Source organism: Micromys minutus (genome assembly GCF_963924665.1).
Source record: "Micromys minutus genome assembly, chromosome: 20".
In the NCBI taxonomy this organism is placed as follows: Eukaryota; Metazoa; Chordata; class Mammalia; order Rodentia; family Muridae; genus Micromys; species Micromys minutus.
This window is the reverse complement of record NC_137955.1, coordinates 26,941,814-26,964,194: the sequence shown is the minus strand read 5'-3', so window position 1 is coordinate 26,964,194 and position 22,381 is coordinate 26,941,814. Positions and strand designations below refer to the sequence as shown.

General features: G+C 40.2%; 2 protein-coding genes across 3 annotated transcripts; one reads left to right on the top strand and one right to left on the bottom strand.

Annotated features, from left to right (window-relative positions):
• Positions 1-4,823: 4,823 nt before the first annotated feature.
• Positions 4,824-12,297, bottom strand: RAD1 (RAD1 checkpoint DNA exonuclease). 2 transcript variants are annotated; one of them, XM_080933645.1, is made up of 6 exons: positions 12,285-12,297; positions 11,527-11,790; positions 10,077-10,185; positions 7,695-7,953; positions 5,475-5,573; positions 4,824-5,182 (listed from the first exon to the last, which is right to left on the bottom strand). In XM_080933645.1, the coding sequence occupies exons 2-6, from the start codon at positions 11,722-11,724 to the stop codon at positions 5,008-5,010; spliced, it is 840 nt and encodes a 279-aa protein (XP_080789771.1). In that variant the 5' UTR covers positions 11,725-11,790; positions 12,285-12,297; the 3' UTR covers positions 4,824-5,007. The 2 variants fall into 2 exon arrangements, with proteins under 2 accessions (XP_080789771.1, XP_080789770.1); XM_080933644.1 differs by lacking the exon at positions 12,285-12,297 and adding an exon at positions 12,095-12,184.
• Positions 12,298-12,365: 68 nt separating this feature from the next.
• Positions 12,366-21,910, top strand: BRIX1 (biogenesis of ribosomes BRX1). The gene is made up of 10 exons (XM_080933692.1): positions 12,366-12,527; positions 14,301-14,412; positions 15,999-16,042; positions 17,455-17,525; positions 17,798-17,847; positions 17,941-18,014; positions 18,143-18,193; positions 18,330-18,431; positions 19,912-20,040; positions 20,227-21,910. The coding sequence occupies exons 1-10, from the start codon at positions 12,372-12,374 to the stop codon at positions 20,494-20,496; spliced, it is 1,059 nt and encodes a 352-aa protein (XP_080789818.1). The 5' UTR covers positions 12,366-12,371; the 3' UTR covers positions 20,497-21,910.
• Positions 21,911-22,381: the final 471 nt, after the last annotated feature.

Genomic DNA, 22,381 nt, shown 5'->3' with positions numbered 1-22,381 from the left:
CAAGTACCCTTTGTTTCTTTATTCAAGAGGTAACTTGTTCAGCCAGTAAAATCCAATAATCATACAGTTCCCACGCGATAGGAAGTGATGAGCAGTGTTTGGCTATGGCCAGAGCACATGCACTAAGCTAGCTCATAGACTGGTAGGTTTTCTCTGAGCGGCTGCCATCTTTTTCCCAGAATGCTTTAGTCTGGCACTCAGAATCAAAGTCCCCAGGTGAGGCCCCACCACTGGTTACTCGGCTTGTCATTGTTGATTTTAGTCCTGCCCAGAGCTGGAACCCCTGCTCACATCCAGCAGATGATCTTCTAAGTAGCACTGGAAGAGTGGCCTCCTCCTCCACACAGTCATGTATGGATCTGAGAAATCTATAGACTCAAACCACTGTGGTAACTGTATGTTTACAGGTAAGTGAACTCAAAGAAACAGTAGAAATGTTGAGTAGAACGTAGCCGAATCTGAAGTTGCATTCCCGTTGGAAAACTGGGGAAGTACCCAGCTGCATTCCAAACTGAATCATTTGGGAGCCAGCAAGCAGGATCACACCATCAAACTCCTGATGTTCCCCATCCAAGTGCTAACCAGGGCTAATTCTGCTCCCTCCTGAGACTACAGTAAGCTGTGTGTGTTTGGGGTGGTGTGGCTGTAGACAAGCACACACAGCTGCTCATGGGCCTGCACTCCACTGCTCTTCTGGGTTAGCTGGACATTGCATTTTAGGCTGTATGAGACTAAGCTATTTTCTTATATCAAGCTGGAAGAAATCAAAGCCCGAACAAGGTTGTGTCACATGGAGATGTTCATGCAGCTTAGCAAAGTTTCTGCCACCCGTCCACAAGCTCCACTGTACTTATGGTTTGAGCCATCAACCCACCTGATCAAAGTTCCACCCAATCAGGGACCAGACAAAATTGTTTCAACCCAGAAAGTAACAGTAACCAAGCCTCTTGGATAATAACAGCAGCCAAAACCTTTCGGACAGGAAGGAAGACTATTTAGGAACCAAACTTCTGAACCATTCCTAGAGGGACAGGCCACAGCCCTAACAAAACTCTTCTTTTGCATGAAAGGATAAGGAACTTCTCTGAGTTAATTTAGTCAGTTTACAATCCTAAATCTCTTTAGCTTTACCAAGGGCATCTATAACTATCTCTTATTAATCAATAAGCTTTAGTTTCACAAGGAAAATATATTTCAAAGATTATCAAAATTCCCCTTCGTAACAGATATGCATGTTTAAGTACTCCTAACGTTTCTAATTACGGCATTGTCTGTTCCCCTGGAGGGAAGTGGGCTGCAGTATCAGTGAGCATGCTTAAGTGCACATAACCTGACATGTTTAAAAGGAACCCTGGAAAGTGAAGATCGAGCTCAGTGGCTCAGCACTTGCTCAATCCCCTAATTTTTATTTCAATAATGAGGAACAGGAAATGTGAAAGAAGGAAGAAGTCTATCTATATATACAACAAACAAACAAACAAACAAAACGGAGTGTAGGCCATGTGTGAAGGTCTGCGAACTCTTCAGGACTTCTGCCCATTTTTGAGGCAGGTCTTTCTTTTGTTGTGCTGGGTACTCCAGACTAGCTGGACTGCAAACTTTGGGCTGATTCTGTTTCCCTCCATCTTGCCCTAGAGTGCTGGGATAACAGATATACACCACCACAACCAGCTTTTTCTACAGGTCCTAAGGACTGAACGCAAGCCATGAGGCTTGCATGGGCTACACTGACCCACTGCGCCACCTCCTGGCTCCTTCAGCTCTGAAAGAGCCCCATGTGGAATCATAAAATGGGGAATAAACAAGGTAAAAAAAAAGGTTAAGAAGGGCTAATTACCTATTTGTGGCAAGCAAATTTTTCCAAAAGAAAAGTGATATAAACTCCAAAAACACAAAACTAAAACTTATAAAACCCAGCTTGCATTCTTCCATCAGCTGTGTGTGATATAATTTAGTGACCCCCAAGTGTCCCCAGCTCTGCCAGAGGAAGCACTCTTCGGGGTGGTCTCTCACTGGAGGTAAAACAAAGGTAAGCTCAAAAAAAAAATTCCTAAATCAAGAGGCACATACATAAAAAAATTCTCTAATAAATCAGTACCTTAATGTTATAATGATTTATAACTGAAGAGGCAGCTCAGTAGTTAAGAGCATGTAATACCCTTGTAGAGGACGTGAGTTTGGTGGCCAGCACCCACATAGGGTGTTTCATGACTGCAACTCCAACTCCAGAAAGTCCTCTGTCAACAGCTGCACTCAAGTGCACACACATGGTTAGACATATAATTAAACATAAATCTACAAGATCACAACCCCCAAACACGTATACCCAGAAAGATAGTTTTAATTAAACCTATCAGTAGACTTAATTTTAAAAATTTCATAGTGAGTTTTAAAACACAATCTCAAATCAGAGGTTCTACCATTTAACACATATTAATGTTACTGTTCTAAGTACACAAAACAATAATGAACAAAAGCCCCAATCATACGTATCAAATGTTTATGTATTGCGTGTGTTGGGGCAGGGACATTAATAGAAAGCAGTTAAATTCTAAGTGTTATAATATTGCTTTCCTTAAATATAAAGGAAAACTGCAGTCCCTCAACTGATAACTGATTACCTTTTATAATTATGTCTTAAGGTTTCATTCTTAGTGCTTACAAAAACAGAAAAGTTTTCACACAGAGTAAATTTATTCATTTCCTTCTCAAAACACTGTAGCTCATAAACATCGACCTCCTTGGTAGGCAATGGACACCGAGATTGTCTGGGATACTCACAAGTCATTACTACTAAGCTGGCCCTTAGTCACCTTCATTTCTAAGCTAGCTTTTTCCAGTGCTCAGTATGCTACTTTAGAGTGAGGCATTCTAAATGTGCCCACAGATTTTGGTGGATATCACTAAATTGTTTTCCACCATCAGTAGCCCTAAGCACTTTTATTTGGGGACAGGAGTCATAATGAGACAGTTTTGGACAGGAAGAGAAAATTTTAGGAATGCTAAATAAATCTTGCAACAGAATGACATTATTTTCCCATGACAAAAATATCATGCCCCGAACTATCAGTGCCTGTTTACAATGTTATCACCTAGCACACAGGAAAGTCAGAAACTTCATTTTAGTCTTGTATTTTCTTCTACTGAGAAAGCTAATCATATGATTTTGGTATTATGTTTTGTTAATGACAAAAAAATCTATTGCTACAAAAACTATTGTAGTAAAAACTACCCAAGAAAATATAACCATGGCTCATTTTGTGTGGGGGATGTAGGAGTTAGCCTTATGTGATGGAGGTGCTCAGTGAGTCCTGAGTCCTGATGGTACTGGGGCATTAGATCTAAGATGGCTCCTGGAACACCAGTGAGACAGCGAAAAGAAACCAAGGCAGTGCACCTTTAATCCCAGTACTCAGGAGTCAGAGGCACAGTGGACCTCTTTAAGTTCAAGGGCAACCTGGTCTACATAGTAAGTTCTAGAACAGCTAGGGCTATCTAGAGAGTCCCTGTCTCAAAACAAACAGAAGCCCTCAGAACAGAAGTAATAATAACGACAATAATAATAATAAACCATAGAAAGCATTGCTCAAATTTCGTGGTAATGCCTCAACCCAAAACGTGTGAAGTCATTTGTAAAGGTAATGCAGGTAAGCACATCTTTAATCCTAGGACTTGGGGGGTGGGCAGAGATAAGAAGAGCTTTTGAGTACCAGGCCAGCCTGGTCTATTGAGTTCCAGGACAGACAGAGCTACACAAAGGAACCCTATTTTGAAAAGTTAGAAAGAGAGAGAGAGAGGGAGGGGGAGAGAGAGGGAGGGAGGGGGAGGGGGAGAGGGAGAGGGAGAGAGGGAGAGGGGGAGAGAGAGAGAGAAAGGGGGAGAGAGAGAGAGAGAGAGAGAGAGAGAGAGAGAGAGAGAGAGAGAGAAAGAGAGAGGGAGAGGGAGAGGGAGAGAGGGAGAGGGGGAGAGAGAGAGAGAGAGAGGGAGAGGGAGAGGGAGAGGGGGAGGGAGAGAGAGAGAGAGAGAGAGAGAGAGAGAGAGAGAGAGAGAGAGAGAGAGAGAGAAGCAATATAGGTGAATGTTACAAAATCAAGAATATTCTCTCAAACAGTGGTTCAACTGTTTGTTTCACACTTTGGCAAACATCTAAATTTTCTGAAGGAAGCTTGATAAATAAAACAAAACAAACAAGCAAACAAAAAACAAAACAAAACAAAACAAAAAAAAAAAACCACTGCTGTCCCCACTACCAAGTTCCTAGACAGTTGGTGTGGTGGTGAGCCACTCAGCTTTAAGATCTAGTTTCTATAATTTTTACTAATATATAAATAAAAGAACATATTAAATATGGCTCCATCCAACTTTGTATAGAGATTCTCAAGAAAGTGTATGTTTGGCCAGGCATGGTGGTTTATGTCTTTAATGGCAGCACTCCAGAGGCAGGGAATCTCTGAATTTGATGCCAGCCTGGTCTACAAAGCGAGTCCAGGACAGCCAGTGCTATTACACAGAGCAACCCTGTCTTGAAAAACTGAAAAGAACAAAAAAAGCCCACTTAAGTGAAAAAACACAATTTATTCATCTTGCTTCACTGATTCCCATGTGGAGAGTGTTGGAGACACGGCTCAGTCATTGCAGAGGACTAGAGTTTGGTGCCCAGAATCCACGTAGTGGCTCGTAACCATTTGTAACTCTAGTTCAAAGGCATCAAATGCTTTCTTCTGAAGTCTGCAGGCACCAGACATACATGTGGTGTGCATGCATCCAAGGTAGGCAAACGCACGCACACAACACATTTTTAAAAAAGAATGATAGTCACGGGACAGTACAATAAGCCAGATAATTTTTGGCTCTATGAAAAATTTATTAACAAAAACTATTTACAGAACGGACCTTGCTCTATTTTCTCCATGCATCTCTACATGCAGTCCAATATGAAATCATCAAGATTATACAGGCAGGGTGAGAACACCAACTAAAGAGACACAAATATTCACAGTGAATTATTCAAGACTCAGGGACTTCATCCGGGCAGCAGTAATATTCCACAAAACATATTTGTCCATCTTCATTTCTAATCATGTACTGTAATGAGAGGAATCCTCGATTATCTGTTCGAATAGACACTTTACAAGATAAAGCTAATGCCTTTATCGAGGGTTTCAGTAGAGAAAGCTTGTATCTGTAGGACAGTAAAGGAAAAGCTGTTATTTGGATCCATTAAATGCAATGCATGCAACAAAGAACAAAAGTTCTCCAGGAACTCCTGAGCAGCAAATACTTAACCAAGGTGCTGGACTCCCCGCTTTATCCACCCGCAATTACGACCCAAAATCCCCAAGTAAATCTAGTGCTCAACCATCTACTCTCTTTAATATGATGCATTTTTTAACAGATTAAAAATTGTTTTGTTTTTATATGTAAATCTGGTACTTAATCTCTATCACAATGTAATCTTCATATTAAGTACTGACCTGTTGACCTGGGTCTTATTACAGTGAAATGCTTCCACCAAGTCAGAATCTTTGGGATAATCAAGATGGGAGTTTCCTGCATTTCCAAAAGTAGACAACCTATATTTGAAAGTAAGTAACTCATTTATTCTTAGGTTCAATAATAAGCAACATTAGAATTCATGCTATCTTAAGAAATGGTATTAAAATCCTAGTTATAGGGGTTACAGTTCAGCAGGTAAGTGCATTTGCTCTGCAAGCCTCAGGACCGGAGTTCAAATCCTAGATCTCACATGAAAGGCCAGGTCTGACCATGCATGCCGTAACCCTATCACTAGCAGGTCCTCATAACCAAGTAGCCAGCTGCTTAGCCAAAATGGGGAGCTTGTGATTCAGGGCAACAAGGATGAAGACAATAGAGAAAAACACCCCATGTCCTTTTCTGGCCTCTAATGTGCACATAACACCACATGTACCTGCATATTCATGTAAATGCACTACATACAAATAGATAATACATGACACTGTCACTATGTAACAGGCTCAAGCTGGTAGCAACACACACACAGTTAATAGACACCTTATCAAACACCATAATGTTTTCCACAGGATGTTATAGAAGCAAAGAGTAACTAGTAACAAGCTTAAAAGTATTTCTTCTGTCTACTTTGTGTGTGTGTGTCTGTCTGTCTATGTTTGAGAGTCCAGATGCTCCAGATCACCACTTTGGAGCTGGAGTTCCAGGCAGTCGTGAGATGCCTGACATGGCTGGGAATCAAACCTGGGTCCTCTGAAAGAGCAAGCTCTAAATTATCTGAAGCATCCCTCCAGCCTGGGAACAGCTTTGAAGAAAATGTCACATCAGACGATACAGTATTTACTCGGAACAGTTGTATAATGAGTTAACTTCCATATCTCTATCTAGAAATATATTTCAGAGAACTGCATATGGAAGACCTTGGTTTAAATCGACTGTCAGGGCCCCATTCCTAGCTTATACAGCTTCATATACATCAACTTGTCCAATAATGTTTTACTATACAGCACTTCTCTGTGCTAGACTCATCTTACAAGTCTGTCCAACTTCCTACTGTCAGCAAATGTATACAACTCCAAGAGCTGCTCAAGCCTTTGCTGTGGGAGAAGCATGCTGACGCGCACACTGATCCGTCCTTCTCCGGTATAACTTTATATGCTCATAAGTTCCTTATGCTCTGCTGCCAAGCGGATGACTGTCCTCGATCCCCATTTCCAGTCTAGGCTGACTTCCTCAGCACCACATCCACGGGTCTAACCACCTCACCAGTGCCACATAAACTTTCAATTTTAACATATCCAGAAAAACATTCACAACCACTTCCACACATCAAATTGTTTCCCATCCTGGAATGGGACACAGGGCCCATCTAGGTACTTCTTTGGAAGAGGATCCTCTGATATTTGTTTTAAAGGCTTGATTGTTGATTGGGGTGTCAATGCTTTCTTTCTGTTTTGGTTAACTTTTGGTATATCATGAGTGACAGTCTTATCTGACTAATAATCACAAGAAAAACTTCTCCATAACTGTTCCTAAGTCAAAAACAAAATATTTTCTGTACATCTTCAAAATTTTTAAGTTTTATAAAATCATTCTAGTTCTGAAAAAAAAAAAACCCTCAGAAATTTTGCTGGGACAAAGTACCAGAACAGTTTTAACACTGCATTTTTGCTGAAAACTGCCTGACCCAATGAGGTCCACCTTGTCCAATACTCCAAGTACTTGGAAACTGCTTTGTTTGCAACTTGTTCTTTCTCTGCTGATTCACATTTTTCCCTCACCAGTCTTAAGACGGATCATCAATAACTACTAAATAAAAAAAGTGATCAGCAACCTACTTACTTCCTTCTGTATCCTGAACTATTGTAAAAGAAAAATGAATACCATGTAATATAAACGTGCTGTTTAAAGGTTGAAATCCAATTTTCCTCAAGACATAACCTTATCTACATCACAGACAGCAATTAAAATACCACTGGTTTCTAGATTATGAGATTTGGCTTCTAACTATAAAATGCTTTGTGGGTTACTCTTTGTATGTAAGTTTCCTATCTTAAGGTTATAAAAGTATGGAATAATCAAATGCTTCTGAAAATTCTAGAATGGGTTAAAGAAACAAGCAAAAAAACTCTCAACACAACTCAATGTTTCTCGGAGAGCTGGATACATGGCAGACCACAGTAAGGTTAACTGCACCGACGTACCTGAAATAGGGCTTGTCAGGAGACACAGTGATCTGTAGGATGTCACCTGTCATGTCTAGCTCAGAAAAGGCTTCCCGGAGCCCCTCGGACTGCAGGATAATTTTATTCATAACATTGGTGCTGCAGAAATCAAAATCCAGCGTTTCCTCAGGTTCCTGAGTGGTGATTTTGCAGTCTGTCACCACTCCCCCTTCTTCCAGAAATAGCATCAGTGGGTGACCATAACCTTGGTAACACATCCGGAGTGCAGTTAAAGTCCCTGCAGTGAAATAAGTCATAAGGGGCTTAGCTCTGTGGCTCTGGGGTAAGCTATCCCTTTAAATGATGTACATATTGCATGTCTCTTCTTACAGACACCTAATTCCAATAACACCAAGGAAACTGGGAATCAGAGCAGAATTTACTTTGCTAAAATGATTTTCCCACTTCTTACATGCAGTGTCTCCTATTGAGATACCGTATGATTTTAAATCAAATTGGTAGCAGTAGAGGGTAGCCATTGGCAATATAGTTTAACACCTCAAATCCCTACAGAGGAGAAATATAAAATATCCAGGCTCCTTCCTACTGGTTAGAGAGCCACTAAAAGATATGGGAAATCAAATGTGTTCTCAGGAAAAACCCAAGCTGGAACACTGCATTAGCAAATGCATTATTAAAAACATACCTTTCCTGTAGTATGTGTGAGATGGCTGAGTGTGAATGCATACATACCATGCATGCCCATGGGTGTCATAGAACAACTCTTGGGAATTGGTTCTCTCTTTCTACTACAGGACCTGGGAATCAAACTCAGGTTTTGTCAGGCTTCCTAGGTATGTACTTTATTTACTAAGTTATCCCATCTGCTCAAAGTGTGAAATTAGACCCAGCTACAGATCATGCCTCAGACTTGCAATCCTAGTATCTTGAAGGCAAAGGCAAGGGGGGGGGGTGTCACAGCAAGTGCCAGGCCATCCAGAGCACATGGTATGGCAGAGTACACTGTAATCCCAACACTCAGAAGTTAAGACAGGAATATCTCAAGTTTAAGGCCAACCTGAGCTACACTCAAGACCCTGTCTACAAAACCCAGAATTTAATTATGGACGTGCTGGTGCAAAGCCATGAGTTACTTCCTTATGAAGTAAAGTAATTCTTGGATTCTTCTATTCCTATATACAGGGCAACTGAACTTCCTAATCAGTCAACCAGGAGTCAGTAAAATTTGTTTCTCTCTGCTTCTAAGTAATTCTGAGTATGTTAGAATAAAAATGCAATTAAAATATTTCACAATGTTAAAAGTATTTTATGAATTTAAAGTCTTCTGATTTTAAACTTAGAACCTTGGAGCCTTGTGTGATGAATAACACTGTCAACTTGACAAGCTCAAGCATCACCTAATAAACAAGCCCCTAGGCATGTCTGATGAGGGAGTTTCCTGATCGGGATGAGGTGGTAGGAGCCCCACACTAAATGTAGGTAGTCTCATTTTAAGAGCTTCTGTCTTAGCCTGAATATAAAGAAGAGAGCCACCTAAGCTTCTCTGCTTCCTGCCTGTGGACATAATATGAGCAGTTGCCTCATGCTCTTGCTTTGCTTCCAGGCCCTTCCTTGCCACATGGACTAACACACTCCAACTGCGAGCTGAAATAAACCCCAAAACTGCTTTGTCTGTCATTTTTATCCACAGCAACAAGGAAGGTAACAACATATGTTGCATATTAAGATTAACGGGGATGAATAAATACCTTCACAAATATATAAAGAACTATAAACAAATATTCAACTGGCAGTTTGAATATTTATGTTCTATTATTTTAATAACCACTGGGAGGGAAATGAGTTGGAAATTAGTTTCCCTTTATTTTTTGAAAATTTAATACATGTAAACAAATGTACTCCCTAATTATTAGGGCCTAATACTTCCCACTTCCCTCCCTAGGACCTCCAAAGAAATGACTTTTCCCCCTGCTAGCATCTGTCAGCTGCCAAAAGCTTCTCCACTAGGGATGGGACCTCAATAGTCCTTCCCCAGGCAATGAGTTTTCTAACAAAATATCAGCTGGCTTGGGCTGTGGCTCATCTGTAGTATACTGCTTGGCTAGTGTGTACTAAGTGCTAGCTTCAATCCCCAATACCACATAACGCTAGAGGTGGTTATCTATATTTATAATCTCCTCACTTGAGGCAAAGGCAGGAAGATAAATTCAAGGACATCCTCAGCTACACAGAGAACTCAAGGCCAGACTGGGATACATAAGACTGTCTCAAAAAAAGAAAAAATAAAAAAATAAAAAAAGGTTATATTCTTCCTGTATTTTCTATTTTTTTAATCACAATAAACATTTTTATGCCACAACAATAGTAGTAGTAGTTAGTATTAGTAGTAATATAGTTCACCTGGTGTAGGACTTGATCCAAAAATAGATAAACAGTCTAAAAGGATAGTCAAGTTAATTCGAAAAGTAACAGATTCTTCCTGAATGATAAATTCTTGAAACACATCAGCCTATGAAAAAGCAAACATGAAAACATAAAAGTGAGGTTATATTAAAGAATGAAAATTCATACATAAGAGTCTACATTTCACTTTACGGTGAAAAAGTAACAATACTGTGATATTCCATGAGAATATTTCTCATTCCCAACTAAGACATGCTAAGTTTTTAACCTTTACCCACTTGATGGTTTAATCATTAAAGGTGTAACACCAAGGCTCCCGTTAGAAGCTCCTAAAGGGGATAGGGAGTAGAATATGATGAAAATATATTGTATGAAATTTTTTTTAATTAAAAGGGAGTTGGAGAGACGGCTCATCAGTTAACAACACTTGCAAACCTTTCAGAAGACACAGGTTTGATTTCCAGCACCCACATGATTCAAAACCACCAGTAACCATTTTCAGGGGCTCAAACACCCTCTTCTGGATTGGACAGGAACCAGGCATATGCCTTTGCAAGACATTCATGCAGGCAAAGCACTCATACACATAAAATTAAAAAGCAAAAAACCCCAAAAACCTAAAACAAGATAAAAAACCAAAACAAACCAAAACTAAAGACACCACCCCCCAGAAAGGGTTCTTTTAATCTTCATTTCTGGATCCAAATCTACCACCCATGCATGTGAGCTTACCCTAACTTTGTCTTTGTGCCTATCAGTTAAAGCTAAAGTCACTTCAGAATAGGACAATTTAATAGGAATGATGTAATAGTTTCCAATTTCTCTTGAAGACAGAATCCATATTTTAGTTATTCCTCCATAATTGTGAGGTCATACTATATGAATTGAATGTTGAGATCCACCCTAAACCCATACAAATATTACTTTGTAAGAATAATTATGGCTGTGGGTGATGGTCCAGGCTTTGATCTCAGTACTTCAATACAAGGTAGAAGCAAGTCATCTCCAAGAACTTGAGGCCAATCTGGTTTACAAAGCAAGTTCCAGGTAACCAAGGGTCATATGCTAGACTCTGTCTTGGGGGAAAAAATGCTATTACAGCCAACAAGAGGAAAAATTAAAACATCCATGACAATCATATTGTAAAGTGTAAACGTTCTGGGTTCTTATCCTAACTCAATCAGTTGTAAGAGTACTGAAAATTTGGTGCCACTTATGTCAAATAGGAAAGATAAAGTGTCTATATTTGTGAAGATTAAACGGTGAGAAGAGTGTCTTACTAATAAACTAGTACTAGTAATCGTTATCTGTGTGAGACAAGATGGGGGAAAAGTATTTGTTGGCAGGAAAGTAATGACATTTTGTTCTCTAACTTGAGTTTTGTCAAATAGGTCCTTCCAATTTCATTCATTAGGGAATGCTTTAAAATGTCTCCACTCCCCCATACCTGAATAAAGGCATTTGCTTGCACACACTTTGCATTCTCCACTGTAACCTTGATTCCATTTTTAGTAGCAAAACACGTGGCGTGTTCTTTGAAGTGAATGGCTTTTAAGACCGTGGAGAGATTCCTAACGTTGTCAAGGCTGGCCACTAGGCAGTACTGTTCGTACTCATCCTCATTGTACTGGGTTAGGAGAGGCATGGATGGTCCCCTGTGCCTTCGGCTCAGAGAGAAAGGATGCTCCTCTTCAGGAAGATCTCTGAAAACCTGAGACACGGAACAAACCTCGTTATCGGTCCTGATAGGACTGGCGACCTCAACCCGAGCCGAAATCCGGAACGTCTGATACAGGGGAGGAAACGCCGTCCCCAGGGTAGTTCTAATTGGCGCGGGTTTCTACAGGGTAACTATGGTACGAGGCTTGTTTAGCACCTCTGAGCGCCACCAACCTAACAGGCCACAGAACGCCGGAGCGCGGCGCCGACAGCCAGCCCACCAGCCCGCTCGCCGCACAGTGGCCACTAAGGGGAGCCCCGGGCGCCACGGCCCAGTCTTCGAGGTGACGTCCTACCCCTCAAAGCCCTTTCCAGCCCAAACTCAAGAACACCAGCAGAGTCCGGAAGTTAGCAAGCTCGGCAAACAGCTCCCGCCACTGTTCAGACCCACAGCCTCTTAGGCCACCGTCACCACCGAGCTGCCGGGTGCCTAGATAGTCTACCACGAGACCAGAAAGAAAAGCGCCTTAGAGCTGGAAGACTGACCCAGAGCGTAGCGTGTGTACCATAGAGATCGGAAGGAGCGAGCGGTAGAACCGGAAGTGCGGACAGCAACAAACGCGGTGAGGCAAGATGGCGGCGACCAAGAGAAAGCGGCGTGGGGGCCTGGAGATTCAAGCAAAAAAGGCAAAAAAGAGTCGGAAAGATGCCGGGCAGCCAGCTAAGCAGGCCGATGTGGCAAAAGAAGCGGAGGAAGATAGAGATTGTATTCCAGGGCCTGTTTGTAAGGTAAGAGGCCGGACTCCCAGAGTTGGAGTCGGCTTCCTGACCCGCCTTTGGGCTACAGAAGTGACTCCAGCCAAAACTTGACTGGATCATGAGATTAGGGTTTCCTTGACTGGACTGGACAATATTTAGTTTATGTCTAGTTTTCGTGCAGATGGTCTTCCCGGAGACAGCGGTTCGTAGACCCTTATCCAGCTAACAGGGAGGTGATTTAATGAGTATTTAGTTATAATATCCTGTCTTCCGGTTACTGGTCCCCTGCCTCCTCAGGGTTTTTTTTTTTTTTTTTTTTTTGTTTCTCAAAGTCTTTTTGGTGTATCAAAAAGTTCCTTTCATTTTGGTCCATATCACCCAGGGTTACCAAAGTTTGTTGTTTGCCAAGCTTTTAAAGTTACTGTCTTGTGAATCTTTGTTTGGTTAGATATTTAAAGGATCAGACTAATATTACCAATAATAATAAACCTAGACCATTGGTGTTCAACAGTGCGACGCACTTATACCAAGATGAGCTTCCCTGGCGTTGGCATCTAAGAGATGATAAACAAGATTTCCTCCAGAAATATTGGAGTATAGAAGAAAAGAGGGCTTCATTGAAAACCTCGCGTTTATTTTAAAGGCGAGCAGGTTCTTGTTAGAGTTACTTTCAGTCGCCTGAAAACTCCTTAAGTAAGGTATATTTATGGTGGAAATCTTGCCTCAGACTTGTCTATCCTTTGGGCCCAGTGTAGTACTCTAGTACTAAGTAAAAAGGAAATGTGAAAGGCCAATGTACATTGTACCCCAGTTTTAATGAACAGCTAAGTCTTGTACCCTTGTCTGAAAGGATAAAAGTAACTTTTGAGAAAAATAAGGACTCAAGGTTTTTCAATAAAAGTTAGTGCTCTCCTTCTTTTCAAAGAAAGGGTTCAATTTATATGTTGAGAGGGAGGGAGGATGAAAAAAGTTTATCAAAGGCCTTAAATGGGGGCAGGGTTGGTGGAGAAAAATCTAAAAACTCAGCTGGTTTGTTGTGAAAGTGCAGGGTCAGTGTTGGGCAGTGGTGGTGTAAACAGTGAAAAATGTATTTTCAAGTCCATTTTGAAGTTTGGAAACCAAGATTAAATTAGTGCTGGTTAGCTGTCAACAGTGATTCTTTCTGCTGATAGTTAGTTCTAGGGAATTAAGGACACGGTAAACTTTACAAGTTGTTGTAAAGAGGTTACTGATAGTAGTTAATAGTGCTTATGGTGTCTATATAAGAAATGAGGCGAATGTGATCTTCAGAGTATGAGGAACTAAAATGAAGTAGCAGAAAGAAGGATTGGAAAGAGGAGACAGAAATATTGGTAAGGAATTATGACAGATTTCAGTTTGGTAAAGTTTAGTGTTACACGGTTGAGTTTGAAACTTTACTCTGATAGCATGTATGATTAGAGCTAGAGAGACTTCTTACCTTTCTGTACATAATTAAAACTGGAAACAGTCATTGGGTCTGTAATGGGGAGAATAAAATGTTAAAGATGTTAGGGTGCTAAGAAAAGGTGCTTGTGGTAGTGAGGACCAGTTGAAACGTGGTTTGTTTTGTTTTAATGTTTCTGTTTAAGACAGTTGACTATGTTCCCAGAACAGCTGTAAATCCCTGGTGCAAGTGCTCCTCCTGCTTCAGCCTCAGTAGTTGGGACTACAGAGGTATACCGGTGATGCCTGACACTGGAAACTTAGCCTGTCACAGCACACTGAGTAAGTTCAACAACAACAACAAAAAAATGCTAGAATCTAATGTTTTCTCTTCTCCAGGGCAAATGGAAAAATAAGGAGCGGGTCCTCATCTTTTCTTCCAGAGGAATAAATTTCAGAACAAGACACTTAATGCAAGACTTGAGAATGTTGATGCCTCACTCTAAAGCAGGTACTTTAACACTGTGCTTGAAACTGTATGTGTATAAACCTGCCTAACATAGATTTACATGTTTACTTGCTTGGGTTAGGCAAGTAAAGAACCACAGTCCAAGGGCTGTGGGTACAGCTTAGTCAATGAAGTAGAGGATCTGAGTTTAGTCCTCAACTGCCATAAAGGATCTGGGTGTGGTAGCACAGGATTATAACTCCAGCTCTGAGATGGTGGAGGCAGATGAATGCCTGGGGCTTGATGGCAAGCCAGTCTTGCCAGGTTGGAAACCTCTCTGCCAGATTAGAAACCCTGTCTCAAAAACAAAGGTGAGTAGCACCCGAAGAAAAATACCCCAGGGTGACCTCTGGACTGATGAACACACACACACACTTCAAAAGTTCGCTCAAGAACTTTTAAAAGAGATTTGTAAATTCTATAGTAAATTATTAACAAAAGTCCATGTGTTCTTTACTTTTATCTATCCATCTTGATATGGAAGTGTTTTCTAGAAATCCAAGAACATTTACATTACAGAAATTTCCAGTGGTCAGAAGATGGGTGAGATATTAAGGGAGGACTGGCATGTATTGCATTCTGACATAACTTTTTCTTTCTTTCTTTCTTTCTTTCTTTCTTTCTTTCTTTCTTTCTTTCTTTCTTTCTTCTTTCCTTCCTCTCTCCCTCCCTCCCTCCCTCCTTCCCTCCCTCCCACCCACCACCCATGGCTTAACAGTGTGCTCTGTCTTAGCGGCTAGTGAAAAACGCTTGCTTTTGATTGAGACATGTCACTACTGTGTGTATGGCATATGGCTGTTTTCTGAGATGTTTGGATTGTGTCTTATGGAAGGTCTGAGTTCTTTAGACTTTCTTGAGCCAAAGTTGCCTATTGTCCTCAATCCCTAAAACCAATTGAAATTCTTTATTGATGTATTTCATTTCTAAGGTTATCCAAAGCCAATTTTAAGATTGCCTTTGATTCAAAATAATATTTTCATAAGCTAAAATTTAGGTTTTTGTCAGGTCCTGTGGCACACACTTTTAGCACCAGTATTTGGGAGGCTGACATCTTGAATTCAAGGCCAGCTAGGACTGCATAGTCTCATTTTCCTTTCAAGAGCTGGGCAGAGGGGTGCTTACCTATAAGATCACTGATGGGAGGTGGTGGTAGGAGGGTTAGGAATTGAAGGTCATCCTGAGTGAGTACATAGGCACTTTGAGGCCAGCCTAAACTACATGAGAGCCAATTTCAGTTTTGAGCCCGGCCAGGTGGCACAGGCCTATAATTCCAACTACTTGGAAGTTGGAAGGTTGAAAGTTCAAGGCCTGCCTGAGCAAGTTAGTGAGACCAACCTGAAAGTATAAGAGGGCTTGGCTGTAACTCAGGGTAGAGTGCTTGCCTGGCTTGTGCCTTGCCTGTCCTGGGTTCCAGTCCCCAGTCCAGTGGCAAGTATGCACTGCACTGTCTGCTCTCTACTTGTTTAGTTTATGAAGAAGTTGAGTATTTTTAGTTTTGCCTAGTCTTAAAGAAATTAGATAGCAAATGTAATCAAAGTTAGGTTCTTAAAATCTGTTATTTACTTGCTTTCTCTTTTTTCTTTTTATAGATACTAAAATGGATCGTAAAGACAAATTATTTGTAATAAATGAGGTAATTTTAAAGTTAATTACAAATATTTTATCAACTCTAAAGATGACTTAACTAATGAGTGACTTGTACAAATCACTTTGTGAATAATTTCAGTTTTATTAGTTTCACTAATTTGTCAGTTATTTTTCTTTCATGATATCTGGTATTACTTGAAACTTAGAGTAGGTACTGAAGGATTATTAACCAAAATGTTATAACAGTTCCCTCTTTGTCAGGAAGCTCCAATGAGGGAGGCAGGACATAAACAAGGTGATACTGTCCAGTCAGGAAACAAGAAATAAAGCAGTGTGTATTTTTCACTCCTGAGCTAGACTTGAAAAGCATTTCTGAGAGGAGTCGTCTTAAAGGGAAGTTGTCAGTTCACTCTTTCACTTAAGGAGGAAATGGTGGAAGAGCATTCTAGTAGAGAAGGCAAGTACAAGGTTCCAGAGAGCACTTACAAACAAAAGCAACAAAATCAAAGGAAAATGTTTTTAAGGTAGCAAGTTTCACATCTTGAGTAGTTTGAGTTTACTATAACAGGAGTTTATTCGTAGGATGCTTTTGTTTTTCTTAGAATAGATTTTTAAATCTTTACCACGTTACTGGGCATGGTGTTGCCTGCCCTTAGTCTTAGCACTTGTAAGGCAGAAAAGCAGGCAGATCTTTTGAGTTTGAGGCCAGCCTGGGCTATAGATATAGAGCAAGTTTCAGGACAGCCAGTGACATACAGAGACAAAATAAGACAAAATTCTTTAAGATGTTGATCAAATCACTTTGAAATAATAGATTTTGTTTACTTTTGTTTCTTACCAATCCCTTAGTTCATGAATAAATGCTTGTGTAAGTAAAATTTTAAATGTTATAAAATTAAAGTAGAAAACTGGTGATTGAAATAGAGGATATTGGGGCTGAAGAGATGGCTCAGTGATGAAGAGAATTGGCTGCTCTTTCAGAGGTCTTGAGTTCAATTTCCAGCAACCACACAGTGGCTCATAACCACCTATGATGTAATCAGATATCAGATACCCTTATTGGTTTTCTTAGAGCTGTATTTTATGCAGCTCTAGTATGGCATCTTTTCTAGTGTTATTTTCTTTCATTGTAGTTTGTGCATGGGACTCTAGTCAGAAGAGAACCCGTTACTCTAAAACATTAGCCTTGTGAGCCTGCAATCCAACACTCGGGAGGTGGCAGAGTATCAGGATAAGGGCAGTTTGGGCTGTGTGGTACTTGGTCCATAAAAAAGAGAACAACATAATACCATAGATGAAAGATTTGAGTGGAGGATCCTTCTACCAAAGAGACATAGAACATCACGTTTACCTTGAGTAGACTGTCAGAGAGGAAATTAATATACACAGGTTGTTTTTAAAAAGAAACTGGTTACTTACTCCTTTAGTTCATGTTTTATTATCTGTTGCCTTTTTTAGGTCTGTGAAATGAAAAATTGCAACAAATGCATCTATTTTGAAGCTAAGAAAAAACAGGATCTGTATATGTGGTAAGAGAATATATTAATAGAATTGAATAAATCTTTTTATAACAGGATGTAATTTTTATGTAAAAGGAGGAATGGAGTGAACTCATTTAATTGTGTAATGTTCGAAGCCCTTAAAGAACATGTGGCATGAATATTGTAGGCATGGGCTTACATTACAGACACTTGTCATCTTACACTCTAGACATCCTGTCTTATCTATAGACTTGCGGTGTGGGTGAGCAGTCACTGCTGTACATTCTAATCTGTGAAAAAGCTTCTTTCTTCTCTTTCAGGCTTTCAAATTCACCTCATGGGCCATCTGCCAAATTCTTGGTTCAAAATAGTAAGTTTGCCTTAATATTACTTAGTGAGCATTTTAGAAATATTTGGGGATAATTTTGTCAAAATTTTTAACTTTCATTACAATTTTTTTTAGTTCATACCCTGGCTGAACTAAAGATGACTGGAAACTGTTTGAAAGGGTCTCGGCCCCTCTTGTCTTTTGACCCTGTAAGTTCCTCATTCAGTGTGGTCTAATTTTCTTATTCTAAATGGCTGGTTTTAATTTAGCTATTATAAAGAAGTTTTACAGAAGGTATTCTTGATTTTAAGTAATGTGTTTATATTTTTATTTATAGGCTTTTGATGACTTGCCACATTATGCTTTGTTAAAAGAATTCTTAATTCAGGTAAATATTTTTCTTAGAAAGTGGTTTAGGGATATATAATAGACAAATGTCTTTGTGCTTATTAACTTAGACAACAAAGCACAGGCTGTGCCTTGGAATGAAAAACTAACAGATTTTTTTTTTTTTTAAATACAAGATCTTTAGTACTCCACGGTACCATCCCAAGAGTCAGCCATTTGTGGACCACGTGTTTACGTTCACCATTCTAGATAACAGGATATGGTTTCGGAACTTCCAGGTTGGCTTTGCTTTATTTTTCATGTCTTAAGTATTTTGGGGTATGTAGTGTTACTGACAGTGCAAGTGTATAGCTCCATTTCTCCTTCAGATACTGGGGCAGATGACGGCTGCCACACACCTGAAGTGCTCTCTCTGCTTGCTTGTCTGTTGATGTGGCATGCAACATTTGTAACAAGTGACATAGACTGGAACTCTGTGCTGATTGGTTCCAGCGTTTCCTGAGTCCTGTAAAGGACAGCTCATGTTTCTCATGCTGAAAGGTTAGAATATAGCAGGTAGAGAGTGGGAGGCTGGTAAGGGTTAGAAAAACAGAATTGCTATAGTAACAACCTTTAGGTGAGTCATGAGATGACTCATCCAGGGGAAGTGGGGCTTCTAGAAATCCCAAGGCAAGAATTGGTTCTAATGTGCAGAAAAGCAGGGAACTGCAAGATTTCATTCAGCTGTACATGATGGACATGGGCTCCTGACTGCATGTTTATAGAAGATTTCTTACCGTATCAGCTAAATCTGCTGACTTGGAAAGGTAGATCTATTGAGAATGTTAGTAAGAGGGCTTTCCCAGCAGAGGCAGGTGGATCTGGAACAGTAGAGAGACTGTCTCAAAGGACAAATGAAAAGAATGTCAGTGCTTGTTAGACTTAAGATACGAAACATATTCAGATTTCACAACTTTTAAAAAAGCACGGAGGGGTAAAGTACTTGTGTGTAAGCATGAAGACCTGAGGCATAAGTAGCACATGCTTGTAATCCTAGATCTGGAGAGGTAGAGACAGGTGGGTCTGTGTGGCTTGTTGGGTGGCCAGCGAAGGTTAATCTGCAAGTTCCAGCTAGCAGTGAAGGGCCATCTCAAAAAGCAAAGTGGGGTGAGAGATGGCTCAGCTGGTAGATGCTCATCACTGAGCCTGGCAACCTGGGTTGATTCCTAGGACATGTGGTAGATAGAAGGAGAAACTGACTCCTGTAAGTTGTCCTCTGGCTTCTGCATGTGTGCCAAAACATGCAAACACCCACATACAGTATAAATGGGTATAAATAAAGCGATATGTGTGCAGCTCCCAAACAACACTGTAGTTGCTTTGCCGTCTAGCCTTCACACATGCACATAAACACATGAACACTGAAAAAGAAAATCATGGTTTTTATTTTTAACAATTTCTTTGAGTAGTGACAGATTTTAGGAAGTATTGTGATTTACCACTTTGCAAGTTCTTACCATCTTTGAAGATTATTAGTTCTGGTTTTGTGACTTATTTTGGTTTTGTTTTGTACTATTTGTTTGAGACGGGGTCTCTTTATACAGCTCTGACTGGCCAGGACCTCTTTATGTAGACAATGCATCTGCCTTTGCCTCAGTGCTGAGATTCATGTACCATGCTTGTTTTATCAATTCTTAGAGCATGCTTGTAATGAAGTTGTGGCTGGTTTACCTTTTGGCAATGTACCCAAACCACAAGGATGTTTCTTTTTTATTGAAGATTATAGAAGAAGACGCTGCGCTTGTGGAAATAGGACCTCGCTTTGTCTTAAATCTCATAAAGATTTTTCAGGGAAGCTTTGGAGGACCAACCTTATATGAAAATCCTCATTACCAGTCTCCAAACATGGTGAGTGGGTGTTTTGGTTGGTTCTGTTCTGTTCTGTTCAATGATACTATAACTCTTTAGCCAAAATAATTTTGTAATCACTGGTTTACCGCCCATATGACTGAATTTGTATGACTTTGTTTATGACTTTGGGTGGAAGCACGCAAATGAGTGCCTTAATTCAAAAGCATCTACTCTTGTCTCCAGCATCGGCGCATCATCAGGTCCCTCACGGCTGCAAAGTACAGAGAGAGACAGCAAGTCAAAGATGTTCAGAAACTGAGGAAGAAAGAACCAAAGACTGTTCTTCCACATGATCCCACTGCAGACGTGTTTCTTACACCAGCAGAGGAGAAACCAGTAGAAATACAGTGGGTGAAACCAGAGCCAAAAGTAGACCTGGCAGCAAGAAAGAGAAGGATTTACAAAAGGCATCGGAAACTGCAGCAGAAGATGAGCAGAGGGAGTGCAAAATGAATCGGTGGATAACTATCTCTTTTAGTTACTGTGTATTTATTTTGTATTCCATGTGTAAATACTTTTAGTATACAGAGCTAGATATGTCTAAAGAGGGTACCATTTTTAAAAATTAAAATCTTTGAGTCAGTGTTGGTCTTTTTCTAAATAAAGCATCTTCAGAACTCACCAGCTACTTTATCTTTTCAGAGCCTCATTTACTATTAAATCTTTAGCACACTTAGCAGTTGGCTTGCCCTGTTGGCTTAGAATTGTAGTTTGGTTGCTGCAATTCAAACAGACTCATTGGGTCTGTAATTACAAAGAGGTTAGAGACTGGATGGCAGGGTGGAGGTCGATGGTCATTTCACTGAGCTTTTCTGCTGAGGTCACTACTGCATGAAGCCTTGGGAAGCTGATGTCTGGTTGTTCCAGGATATTTGATCACACTGAACCCCAAAGTTGTGTTTACTAGAAAAACCTGTTTCTAGTTATGGTTCATCCTTAGCACACACCTTTAATTCTTCTGGCCAGAATACAGACATGCCCTTAGTACATACCATTAATCCCAAAGTACAATTAGTCTGTAGAAGGAAACGTCCATGTTTGAAAGTGATATATAATTAGGTAGTAGACAAAGTAACAAATCAGAAAGATGAGACAGAATAGAATATGCCCAACTCATGAGAAGAGTGGCTTTCAGAGCAGCAGAGAGAAGGCAGTTTTACTGGGACAGTTGTACAGAGAGATGTTAAAGAAAGAACAAGCCAGAAGATTAGAACAGATAACCAGAGATAATTTGAGGCCAAGCACAGCAAAAAGAGGCCAAGAAATGTCAGATTGGATCAGGCAGCATGAAGAGTTTGAGCCAGGCTTCCAGGACTGTCTAGGTTAGACTGAGGCAGTAAGCCTCAGAGATAATTAGAATAAACGTTAAGTATACATCTGATCATTTCAGTACTTACACCACCAGTGCATTTAATTCTTAGGTTTTGAACAACTAATACCTGTTTGTAAAATTTATTCTAGACAATTTCAAATTTTAGAGAACAGTACCAACCTGATGCACCAGTGATGATGAGGCTGGCTGGTGAGATGCATGACCATAGGTGTTTTACGTACATATATGTGTATACACACATCTATGCTAAATTATATCAGATGGTTTTGTCACACCTTTTCACTTAACATTGTGTTTTCCGATATCTGCAGCATGGTTACTAACTAAACATAGGCTTTATTCAAAGATATTTAAGTTTTTGTGATTCTGGTACCTGTGGTAAATATTTCTGTACAGAAATCTTTGTATAACACTTGTTAAATAAAACTCTGGTCAAAGGTTTTCAGCAATAAGGCTTCCTGATATTTTTTGTAAAGTCTAAAGTTGTACCTTTGCAGACATTAGAACAACCAGATTCTTGTACACTTGCCTGAGAATACCAGTTGCAAAATAAAAATACTATTTTTGTGGGAGTGAGCTCTGACTAGTCTTGTTTTCCTGTGGTAGGGTTGTCTGTCACTTCTAGTTTTATGTAATTAACTGCTTCTAGCTACGATTTCTAGTTTTATTTATTTTGTCCTTGTTTGGCTTCTTTTTGCTGTGACAAATATCCTTACCAAATGCAACTTGGGAGGAAATAATTTCTCTTACACTTCTAGGCTCACCGCTGAGGGGAATAAAGGCAGGGACTAAAGTCAGAATCTAGAGGCAGGAACTGAGGCAGAGATGCAGCAGAACACATTTAGTGGCTTGCTGGTTTGCTCAGCTGCTTTTCCTACCAATCACCTGCCTAAGGATGGCACTGCCTTTGGGGGGGCTGCTTGCCCCTCCTACATCAGTTAGCAGTCAAAGTACCCTACAGACGTGCCCACAGGCCAGTCAGAAAGAAGTGCTTCCTTGTACCTA